The following is an 11707-nucleotide window of genomic DNA, read 5'->3' as shown; positions in this document are numbered from 1 at the left end:
TGTAGACTGTAGCGGAACAACTATTCACGCCAATTGTATTCTAGCACAATAAATGCCGGTATATTCCAGAGGGCTCCGCCACAACCATCATTAATTTCCAAAAGCAAAAAAACGGAGAAAAAGAGCTGGAGATGAGATGCGACCCGCCAAAGCCAAAGAGCGCAGCGGAGAATCACGGGCGCGGGGCCGAGAAAAGCGACGCCTCTTGCGTTCCAACGGCAAAGACAAACCAGCACGGCAGCACCGGCACTGCACTGCACTGCACAGTGCACACTGTCAGCGTGGAGCACACATCGGTGCGACAGCGAGGCGGCCATCCATCCCACCACTTCCCCCTCATCCTCCCCGCGGCTCAACCAAAACCTCAAACCCCAGCCAGCCGGTCGGCCTCCACAGAAAAGAAAGCAAAAAAGCAGCAGGGAGAGAGAGGAAAGGATGGAGGCCCTCGTCTCCACCGCCGCCGCCTACGCACCCTTATCCTCGGCCCGCGTCCACCGCCGGCCGCCCACCCGCTCCGTGGCCTTCAGCGCCCCGGCACGACGAGGCTGGCGCTGCCGCTCCGCCACGCCGACCAGGCCCGACCCGGTGCCGTCCGAGGAGCCGGCGTCGGGGTCCGCCGCCACCACCACCACCACCGTCGTCACGGACAAGCCCGACGCGCCAGCCGGGGAGGAGAAGGGCGGGGAGCCCTCCGGTGGAAGCGGCGGGTTTGTGGAGGTGACGGTGGAAGATGCGCCGGTGTCGCCGCCGGGGGAGCCTGAGGAGGGCGGCGGCGGCGTGGACGACGTACTGAGCAAGGTAGTGCCGCGCTGAAAGCTCACTCTTCTCTGCTCGTTCGCTGCTCTGCTTTCTACTACTAGCTTCCGAGGAGATCCTATCTGTTCAGAGAACACAAGACCAGGGAGTTATACCAGACCTTTAGGTGACCAAGATACACTGACTTACGCAGAATTCATATCTGTTAACCAGATCCTATCTGTTAACGATTGCAATTGGATGCCCGCCTTGAATGCCTTGAATACAACGGCAATTGCCTTAGATTGTCTAAAACTGAAACACTGTTCTCTTTTTTGCATCAAGCTGAATTAGTGTTAGTGCGCCTACTGATGCAGAAAAATAAATGATGCTTTTTTAGCAGGATAAATATTTACACGTTTTTTATGAGATGGATCATATGCCATACTTGAGTCGGAATGTCAATAGCAGTGACATGAAAGAGCCAATAGAGTATAACATAAAAAAAATGGCAAACCAACCAGTGAAGAATCCAATTTTCCTGACTCTTATGACAGCATCGCTGTTCAAGCTTATGGTAGATCTCAGTGTGGCTGTTGAAGTGAAATCAAGAACAGCAACAGTGTGACATGGCTGTGCAAAAAATGGTTCTGCCAACCAACTTGCAAATGCAAATGTGAGGATTGCTAGGCTGGGCGGTTAGGATCTACTGCAGGATATGCCAAGATCTAGAGCTCCATTTACACAAACGGCCATGAAGTTGCACTGTGTTAATCAGATGCCACACAAAATAACTTAATTATGTTGCTCAAATGAAGCCAGACTATGTATCAAACCCTAGAAAAGAGTATATGCATCACATTAACCTCAAATTTCTACTTTCCAGATTTTGAACTTATAAGGATATTATGTACCTCTGTTTGTTCCTGAATACATTTTGCAGTCTTGGACCAGTTGATTGCTATCTGTTGCTCACAGAGTCACACTCACTTTGGGCTTGCTCATTTCAGCTGGACATCGAAGTGACACCCACTTATGTCCTCCTCGGAGGTGGTGCTTTGATTGTTCTGTTGATTCTATCTAAAATCATATCTGCGATTGATTCTGTTCCCCTGGTATGTGGTTATGCCGTCACTGAATAGATCCGTGCGCACTTAAAAACCTACTGCTCCACGTATGATAAACCACACGAATCACTTGTTGCAGCTTCCGAATGTGCTGGAAATCATAGGAACTGGCTACTCAGTCTGGTTCGTCACACGGTATCTCCTCTTCAAGGTATGGTTTCCAACTATCATTACAGAGCAAGCATCATGCCTGGCGTGTGCGCTTAATGACCGGCCTTCACTATATGCAGGAAAGCAGAGACGAACTGTTTGCGAAATTTGAAGATCTGAAAGATATGATCATTTGAGCAGGGGAAGAAGGATGTTTTAGCATACGTTTAGGCTTTACAGCCAGCTTGTTATTTTAGGCCTTCCTTCTTTTTTCAACTGTTGCTGAAAGAAAGAAACAAGTTGTGTTGTAAGCTGTTTCCTCTCATCAACTGTAATGAGACATCTGAGTTTTACTAGTAGCGTGCTTGCTCAAGTCTTTCTGATTGTTCTTACTCGACCCAGTGTTCATAATCCTGACTACAAGCGCTAAATTTTGAAATTAAAATGCCAAAAGGTTTGATCGACTATCTAATTCACCACAGCAATTCCGTTTCTTCTAATTATATTGGCAAGATCAGAGTCATCTACAGTGTTAACCCTCCAAATCTGTTGGCAAAATTCCGATGTAAAAAATGAGGTATATTTCCACAAAGTTGACCAAATCATGCAAACAGCCTCTAGATTTCTGGAGGTGAATGGCCTACACAAGGTGCCTATATGTATGTGTGTTTAAAACGAGACCAAACACCTTACAAATTTCACCTGCTCCGTTGCTTAGCCATCTCCAAGTTGGTGCTTACATAGTTTATCAAACGGATTCACTCTTAACATGTGCTTATGCACAACAGTAGAAGTTAAATGTTAACCACTTCGTCAGCCATTGGTGCCTAATCAAGCACTCAAGCTTCAAAATGTAAGCACCAATGTCATCCTATAAGGTAAGAAAAAACTGGTCTATTTTGCTGAGCACCTCGCCAAGCACGAGATATTTAATAAGCTGCTTTGCGACCAATTGTCACTCCAATAAGACAAGCTAAAAGGAAAATACTGATGCTGAGGCCATAACCGTATTTATTGTGCCCTTGTGAAGGAAGATGAAGTTCTGGGTGAGTAAACAGTAAGCATTTTCTGACATCCAACGACACACAATGCTATGCGTAAAATGACAAGGCATTCATTAACACAGATGCTTTCATTTCATAGGATGGGGACAGTGTTTCAGGGGCAATGTGCAACATAGGGCATCTATGCCTCTTGCAACCTACAACAGACAATCAACAAATATAAATCATGTCTGTTGTAGGATGAAACTCTAAGGCCCCATCAGATGGTAGTACCGTGCTAAACTTTGTGAACTAGATGGGATTTTACAACTACACACATCATCCAAGACCGCACATAGACGCAGACCCTGGTACCCCTGAGAAAGCTCACCACACCGAGTACCTTACACCAAGGCCATTGCAAGTAAGTATTAAACCCTTGTGCCGGTTCAGATAATCCTGAAAGTAAAAAACAAATGCCATGAGAAGATATTGCGTGTGATCAGGTAGGTGTGTGGGAGGTGGGGAGGGGCACTGACCGCTGCATTCTGATCCTGAACGTACAGAACACCTTTCTTATCATACTCCTGCCGTTTTGCTGGATTGCTGAGAACTGACAAAAACAAAAGATGTCATGAATGAAAGCACCTGACGTATCATCAATTAATCATTGTTTGTCTCGGTTTCTAGATAGAAGGCTAAAGCAGATGAATCATGAAAGAACGTTCTTTAGACAAAAAAAAATGGGTTAATAAGAAACGTGTTTTGACAGTCGGTTCAAAACTGCAAAAAACTACATTACCCACTGCTCAACAAACGATGGCCAGCTATTCCTACTAATGCATGTGACCTAGACGTTCAAGGTGAGGTGTGCAACAAGTCTGGCTCAAATGTGATGAATAAATCATGCTTCCGCTAGTTTCTTAGTATGATTTAAGTGCATAGTTTCATGGCCTGTTTGCACGAGGCAATGAGTGACTTATCCCAAATGGATATACATGAGCTCCAAGAGGTTTGCTAACAAAACACCTTTCACCGATTTAACACAGGATGATGTGCCCCAAGCAAGTGTAAACACATTTATCGCAATTTGAAACCATGCTTGGAATCTTCTAACTCACGAAAGGTATTATTCTTAGTCTTGTGGTAGTCATGTTTTAAAACTCCGCCAGGTACCGCAAAATTCAGGGTAGTTCAGCAGCGTCTAAATTATACAGGGACCAGATGAACTGCCCATGTAGTCTAATGCAATGTTAAGGATTACTCTTAGATGAACTATTGCACATTAGTGCACTCTATCACATTTGCTATGTTCATAACAAATCTGGAATATTAGAAGCAAGCAAAGAGAAAAACTGAAGTGATTAGATGATATGCTGCTAGCACATCATGACAAAATGTTTAAAAACAAGATAAAAATATTATGTAGATTCTCAGAGTTAAACATGAGGATGCTGAATAACTTATCAACTAACAAAGCTCACCTTGGTACGCCTCATTAATGTCCTGAAATCTGGAGGTTGCCTTTTCTTCATCTTGTTTCTTGTCAGGGTGCCATTTCTACAGTAGAATATTGTAAACTGGTAACTAATACGAAAGCGTCAACGCAAAATACAAAGGTAATAAAATTTACTAATAGAAACCTACCAGCAGTTGCATGAGCAAAATAAATATGCAGTGTTTCTAGGTTACAGTTCCTTATTGAGATTGTGACTACCGGCATAGATACAGTTTCAGGTAACGATTTCAATCGCAGAATTCAGACTGCGCTTTAAGACGGGGAAAACAGGCAGATCAGTGTGCTGGGGAAAACACTGACCAGCGCGAGACGGATGTAGCTCGACCTGATTGTCTCCTCCGACGCGTCATAATCAACTTCCAGTATCTTGTAGTAATCCTGCACGCGCAAATTTCGCCGTAAGAAACTTTACCCAGCAGGAAAAAGGAAAGGGGCTCAATTGCCAGCAACAGCATTTCCATGAACACGATCCGCCCCCCTAATAAATCGTAAAATCCAACAACCCAAACGCGGGGATGGCCGGGGGTTTGCCTGGCCTGCCCTGGGGGGGGGGGGGGAGCAAGCCGGCGGACGAATCGAAGGGGGAGAGGCGGTCCTTCACCTTGGGCTTGGCGAAGAAGGAGAAGAAGTCGAAATCGACGGGGACCTCGTCGCCCGTCCGCGCCGCCTCGTCGCCGTCATCCCACTCCCACAACATTCCCTCGCCCGGCCTCTCCCCTCGCGGGGATTCCCTTCGCCGCGGCTGCTCGCGGGTGTGGATTCCCGGGCTCCTTCCTTCCTTCCTGCCGGGATGGCCGTGGCGGTCTGGCGGTCGTTGGATTTCGTGGGCTCGCCGCAGCCAGGGAAGGGAAGGTTCTAGATTTTCTTTTTTCTTTTCGTTGTCTCCTTGTGATTTTCGTTGGGAGAGACTGGAGCAGAATTTGACACGCCCGACGTGGCTCACCAGGAGTTAGTTGGGCCTTCGAGGGCCTACCATGGCATGTGGATACCAGTCATCACCCATGTGGATTGAGCCCATGTTCAAGGTAATCTGGTCGTTTTCACATCTCTACTAATAAAAGCACGAGAGGGAAGATTCAAATTACAATCTCAGCGTTCAATTACTTAATCAAGGGTCTAAATATGTTGTTAACGAAATAGACGTTTTCATTAGCGCTAATCAATCCCTCGCTAACGAAACCCCATCGCGAAACCTGACCCTCCTGACACCACCCCTCCCCTTCCACGTTATCGATTGGGAACCGCTCCCACGCACCCGTCGCTCGCTCCCACGCCCCCGCCGCTCGCCCTGTCCCCGTGGGCCGCCCTCGCGTCGCGCAGCCGCCGCTCGCCCCGTCCCCGACGATGTCGCCCCTCGCCGTCACCCGCATCGCCCGCTCGCCCCGCTCGGGCCGCTCTCGCGTCGCGCAGCCGCCGCTCGCCCTGTCCCCGTCGTTTTTAGCCTTCACGGAGCCGACAGGGAGCGACAGGGAGCATACAGGGTGGTAGCAGCGCCGCCAGGTTGGAGGTGCCAATAGGGAGGTGGCTCACGGGGAGCTTCAATCTAACAAGCCACTTCGTGCTCTTCCTGCAATATTTCCAGTAGTACATAAAGAATCTCAACTCGGTTCATGTTTAATTGGAGGTTGCAAATTGGGAAAGTACACACATCTAGTGAATGCAAAATTATTATGTACTGACCTAGCTTCTCATATGAATTCATATATTTTCTTTCTGTTCCCAGGTTGTGTTTATACGTGAAAAGTAGAGGGTTAATTTATGACCTTCATAGTGGTGCCTGTTTCAGATCCATAACGTCCTAAAAGCAGCATCAACCTGGATTGGATGTGCATCTCTCTAATTTACGAGGTATGATTGTCCGTTTCATAGATTTATTCACTCCACCCTTACATATCATAACCTACTCTGGACAACTGCGGTCGAGAAGCAGCTGCAAACTGCCACACCGTCCTAGCTTTACATGCATGTTGGTTATGCAAATCCCCATCTGCTTCCTCTGTTAAGAGTCACTGTTTTGGCGCCCTGAAGTATATAATACCTGACATTCCACCCCTCTTGAAATCACACTTGTCCCCAATTGTGTTCATCCTAAGAGAGTTTTATATGCAAAGGTTGACTTTAAGGAGGCATAAATGAGATGATCCAAATCATAGAGGACCATCACCTATCAAGTTGTTTGAGCTTCTGAATCTTCCTTTGTTTAACTAGAGCATAGAATTCACTGGATTGCATTGCTATGGAGAATAAGGATGTCAATGGTGGATCTTCTAGGTAAAATTGCTTGTACACCCATAGATGTGATACAGGTTGCTGCAACGTTGAAAATGCATGCTTTGTTTCCCAGAATAGTCCACACCGTGTAAGGTTGAAACATGTATTGTACGGACCTTTGACAGCAACATTAATGATCTCAAGCTCTTGTCTACAAACTGCAATGAGCTTAGATTCTTGTTGTGCTGGTTCAATAGAAGTGGAAGTTTTATTGGCCCGACAATTTGACATGAACTGAAATTTGTACTCCACAACTTCACCATTTAAATCCTGAAGAAATAATGAAAATTTGCAGCACAATTTATGGTAGGAATATCCTTTATCCGACTGCACCCATGGGTGTTTTGACAAATTCCCGGGTCCCATTGTAAGGATGGTTTCATCCAGTATAAGAATATGCATGGACCCCATTGCACTTGCGGATAAATAATTATACTAAAGCTCCATTCCAAAATTTTCTCAAGGAAAACTTGCTCTTGTCCAAGTAACTCAAATGCAACAATTCTCTCAGCTAACAAATTTGATGGTTGTGGTGCTTGACTTACAGCAGCGATCATTATCAAAATGACAGTTATTGTCTGCATTAGATTTGATCCGTAGGCCATCTGGGGAATACTCGGTGCTTCACATGGAAAAGATCTCCATGAGCTAGACAATATTGGTGTGAGAAAAGCGGTGCCCAACAGATCTATGAGGGATATGGGAATCGTCTCTTTAGTATCCTCGTGCTCCCCCACAGTTCCTTCCCTTTGTAAAAACTGCTCCATGCTCATGTTCTTTGTTATAGTACGCTTCCGTGAAAAATAACTAACAATAGTATGTGTAGTACAATTTGTACATACAATGGATTTTATGCTAGGGTCCCAAGGTAACACAAGAGCCATATTGATTCCTTTAGTCTGCACCCTCATGTATTGATGACTGATGATCGTTTGAACTGAAGAACTCACTCTCATATTGCTGCTCAGATATCTTGTACAGATGTTGACCATTGGACACAAGCAATGAACAGCCGAAGGCATTTTGCGAGATATCTAACTGCGGTAGCTTCTTGTGTGTGCTACACCAAGCCATTTCAGTGATCACTCTGCTGCTGAAATGTTCAAAGATAACATGTCCCACAGTTCCAACAAGTATCATGGCGGTGAATTGCATTGGTTTCTCACTTTCTCGTCTGGATAATGTTTCCTCTTTTTCCTGGCTGAACTGGTTAAGCCATTTTGTAAAACTATCATGGCACCAAGACACTTTTCTAGCAGAAAATAAATCCTTCACTAGACCAATTAAAGGATGACATTCCAGTTTCATGTATTCCTTCCACATCAGCGAATTTCTACACAACATTTTGCCCCATAAAGTGCAAGCAGCTTCAAAGGATAGATCAAGTATCATTGTTGGTTTGCTTGAATCTCGAACGCTCACATCGCCATCACCATTGCCATCGCGAACGCCATAGACTAGGAGACCAAGAAGAAGAATAGGGCATGAGCACTCGACAAAGCGGCCATGGCCGTTTGGATGAAGGCACCGAGTGACTGTAAGGTGACAATGTTAGAAACATTTTATGAGAATTGTTTGTAGATAGGAGTGAGCATAGTTGTGGTTTTGGAGTAATATTCACACTGGATCATGTAGCCATTGTGAAGTGTGATGATGTGTATTGTACCCATCAGGAATAAGGGAGAGACGCCATTCTGTCCCTGTGCATAAACAAGTGTGTCAGTTTGATCTCTCGCAAGCGCTGTTTTTTATCTTGTTCACAAGAATGCATGTGCAAACAGTCTTTAGGCTTGTGTCAAAACCAACCTTGTTCTTGGTTTACCATTGTGTGAAAACCACACTTATGCACTTAACAAGTGATGCCATGTTAGTTTTAATTACACATGTTCTTGGTGTTCCTTTTAAAATGATATATATCATATATCTTTGTAAGTCAACTCAATGTCAATCAAGTTAAAAAATATAGTACAAGGGAACAGAGAAAGCTAGCCAGAATCGAAGAAGACGTCGCCGAAGAGGTGTCAATGATGGAATACATAGTGCCCCGGATGCTTACAAAAATGGTGGAAAGACCAACGATTTGAGGTGAAGTGAGCGCTTGGGTTGATGAAGAACGACGACAGCCATGCAGGCGGCACTAGGTAGGGCCGGGGAGGATAACATAAAGGAGAGGGCTACAGACTGAAAAATAAACATGAATTCACCGTCATCACACGGACATGGCATGCGACGATAGGGGGCCATATTTGCACAAGATCTCCATCATTAACATCGAGGTAAACATTGTGAAGTAGAAGATGTTTGATCAGTTAATGTTTCTATGCTTGAGTTTGTTATCCCGTGGCAATGCACGGGCAATCAACTAGGTTTTTAGCCTTCAAATGAACATAGTGATGAGGAACTTGAGTATGCTGACACGAATTCTGTAGTTGAAGATAGTTCACGTAAGTCTGCGTACCCTAAAATTTATATTATTGTTCATACATACGTTTTCATTTCTTTTCTTATGATGATTTGATTAAATTTCTATTATTTTGTTCTTATGATGTGTTACTTACCAAACTCGCTTTCTGAAATCAGCGTTCAGATATAAACTCTTTTCTGCCCCACGAAAGTATTTGTGAATTTCTACAAATTGTAGACAACCATGACACTTATTTTTTTGAAGATCAACTATGAGTATGACACAAGTCGATCATCCTTAAATTATGGTTTGTCGCGGACAACATATTATTTATGTGTAACACGTTATAGTTCTAATTATCTTCTTGAGGCAGTATTTTATTTTGTGAAAAATAAAAATAAAATATACATATCAAGAATTCAAAAAGAGATACAATCACTTCTTTTTCATATGGAACATTGAACCAACTTTGCTTGTATAGAGTATGATATAGAGCATTTGCACACAATTTCGTACTGCTAAAACTATTGCTTTACATGATGCACAGAGATTATTCAATCAAGCTCTACATCATCCAGCAATCCGTCTACGTGCTGCTCTTCTATCACGACTCATTCATCTATGATTTTCTATGCTCTGACCCTGTCATGGGTTTCATGTTTTTCATCTTTCTCAATCTCATTTCTAGCTAGGCTTAGTATATTCTTTGGTGTGGACATACTATGTTGGGTAGTTCATGAGGTTTCATATATACATGCTGCTCACAGTGTAGATGTAAGTTTTATATGTTTTGTTGCTTCTGAGTGTCTAATGGCAATAATGTGCAAGTATCATTGTGTTATATGTTAGAATATTACCTTTGTATTTGTTTAAAGGTACATGATTACCTCAACCAAGAATGAGCTCATGCATGTGTCATCAAATGTGGTTCCAGATATCAATTGTTTTCATCTTATATTAACCCATTGACAACAATGAATGAAAAAAATATATTTAATTACACGTGCGTTGCACGTGCACTGTTACTAGTAGCAATTGGTTGACGAACACTGCTTCAAAAACCTACCAACGACCATTCGTCATCACTTGGTGTGTTCTTAATTGTTGTCACGTGTTCCATTATAAATGTTCTCTTCAAAAAGATCAAACGCATTTTTGATTTTTATAATGATTTTTCTGGGTCTTTTTGGTGTTCAGTCTTTTTCACTAGCGTTTCTTACATTTTAAAAAACGCAAGAAAAAATGTGTTTTCTTTAGAGGCGCCGCTATGCTTTCGCGCGAGACAATGTCATGCTTTTTGGAACAAAAAGATGTATTTTCTGTTTTATTTTTGCGAGACGCATGGTTTTGCTTCCGCGAAAGGCATGACCATATCTCTTTGAAAACGAAAAAAAAAGATATTTTCAGTTTTTTCTTTCACCAGAGGCATGGTTTTACCATCATGAGAGGAACAGTCGTGTCTCTCGAAAAAGAAAAAAGATCAATTTTCTATTATTTTTTCTATCGCGAGAGGCATTGTCGTGCCTCTCATAAACGAAAAAAATGTGTTTTATGTTTTCTCGTCACATGCACGATTTTTCCTTCGCTAGAGGTACGGTCGTGTCTTTCAGAAACAAAAAAAATGTTTTTCTATTTTTTCCAATTGCGAGAGGCACGTTTTTCTGTCCAGTTTATTCGTCCATTTTTTTCATAAAAAAAGGTTCGTCAAAATCCATTAACATGTGATCTCGTTTTGAAGATCTCAACACGAAAAAATCAATGGTAAAAAAGTTTCAAAGTTTGAACATACGGTTTAAAAGATAAAACATTTAAAAATTACGAATCTATGAAAAAAGGAAAAAAAAACTCTTAGGTTATTACAAGTGACACACATGCAATACGCCGCTTGTCGCAATCTACAAAGGTAAAAGTGATCTTTGAAAGAAGTACTTCTTCGTCGTTTCCATAGTTGCTGGCGGGGTTAGGCTCGACACCTCTATATCTCGTCTTCAGCGAGTCTGGCTTCGGACTCGCTGAAGGGCCGAGCGATCTGGGCCAGCCCACGACCGCAGGAGGCCACAACCTTTTTTACTTGATACTTTGAATATTTTGAATATATATACAATAAAAACACTTTTAAAAATATTTTTAAAAATTGGATAAATATTTGAAAAAAGTTAAACAAGTATTTGAAAAAAAAACCACGTACATATGACCTAGTATAAGGGTCTTTTTCTGCGATGAAACGTAGGGTTTTATTCCAAAGGTATAGAATTACAATCTTCATCAACTAATTTGGTAATGCATGGAGGTGGTTGGCCCAACCAACAAGATGTGTTATCACCACATCTACCATATATGCTAAATAATGAGCAACTCTATTTTGTTCCCGACTAATTTTAAGAGGAATAACAACCCTATCTCTGAGATGCCTCCTAATCTCTGAGACTAGATTACCGTAGGCCGATCTATCAAAGGACTCCTCCGCAATCATCTTGAGAGCCACAACCCACAACACAATCAGATTGCAGCACAATAGTGGTTTGAGAGTGAACCACCGACAACTCTAGCCCTTCTTTCATTGCTTGTACTTCTGCTT

General features: G+C 43.0%; 2 protein-coding genes across 2 annotated transcripts; one reads left to right on the top strand and one right to left on the bottom strand.

Moving 5' to 3' along the window:
- Positions 1-253: 253 nt before the first annotated feature.
- LOC123402411 lies at positions 254-2325 on the top strand. The gene is made up of 4 exons (XM_045096335.1): positions 254-798; positions 1746-1850; positions 1942-2013; positions 2093-2325. The coding sequence occupies exons 1-4, from the start codon at positions 436-438 to the stop codon at positions 2147-2149; spliced, it is 597 nt and encodes a 198-aa protein (XP_044952270.1). The 5' UTR covers positions 254-435; the 3' UTR covers positions 2150-2325.
- A 740-nt stretch (positions 2326-3065) lies between these two features.
- On the bottom strand, positions 3066-5305 carry LOC123402412 (dnaJ homolog subfamily B member 3). Its single transcript, XM_045096336.1, has 5 exons — positions 5056-5305; positions 4755-4832; positions 4420-4495; positions 3475-3548; positions 3066-3394 (listed from the first exon to the last, which is right to left on the bottom strand). Exons 1-5 carry the CDS (start codon positions 5149-5151, stop codon positions 3323-3325), a joined length of 396 nt encoding a protein of 131 aa, XP_044952271.1. The 5' UTR covers positions 5152-5305; the 3' UTR covers positions 3066-3322.
- Positions 5306-11707: the final 6402 nt, after the last annotated feature.

This window comes from Hordeum vulgare, chromosome 6H (genome assembly GCF_904849725.1).
Source record: "Hordeum vulgare subsp. vulgare chromosome 6H, MorexV3_pseudomolecules_assembly, whole genome shotgun sequence".
In the NCBI taxonomy this organism is placed as follows: Eukaryota; Viridiplantae; Streptophyta; class Magnoliopsida; order Poales; family Poaceae; genus Hordeum; species Hordeum vulgare.
This window is presented reverse-complemented; position numbering and strand designations above follow the sequence as displayed.

Excerpts from the sequence above, each read along its gene's own strand:
- LOC123402412 (XM_045096336.1), bottom strand. The coding sequence starts at position 5,151 with ATGTTGTGGGAGTGGGATGACGGCGACGAGGCGGCGCGGACGGGCGAC. Across the intron at positions 4,496-4,754 it reads GCTACATCCGTCTCGCGCTG|AAATGGCACCCTGACAAGAA; the intron begins GTCAGTGTTTTC and ends ATTCTACTGTAG. Across the intron at positions 3,395-3,474 it reads TTCAGGATCAGAATGCAGCG|GATTATCTGAACCGGCACAA; the intron begins GTCAGTGCCCCT and ends TTTTACTTTCAG.
- LOC123402411 (XM_045096335.1), top strand. The coding sequence starts at position 436 with ATGGAGGCCCTCGTCTCCACCGCCGCCGCCTACGCACCCTTATCCTCG. Across the intron at positions 799-1,745 it reads TGGACGACGTACTGAGCAAG|CTGGACATCGAAGTGACACC; the intron begins GTAGTGCCGCGC and ends TGCTCATTTCAG. Across the intron at positions 1,851-1,941 it reads CGATTGATTCTGTTCCCCTG|CTTCCGAATGTGCTGGAAAT; the intron begins GTATGTGGTTAT and ends CACTTGTTGCAG.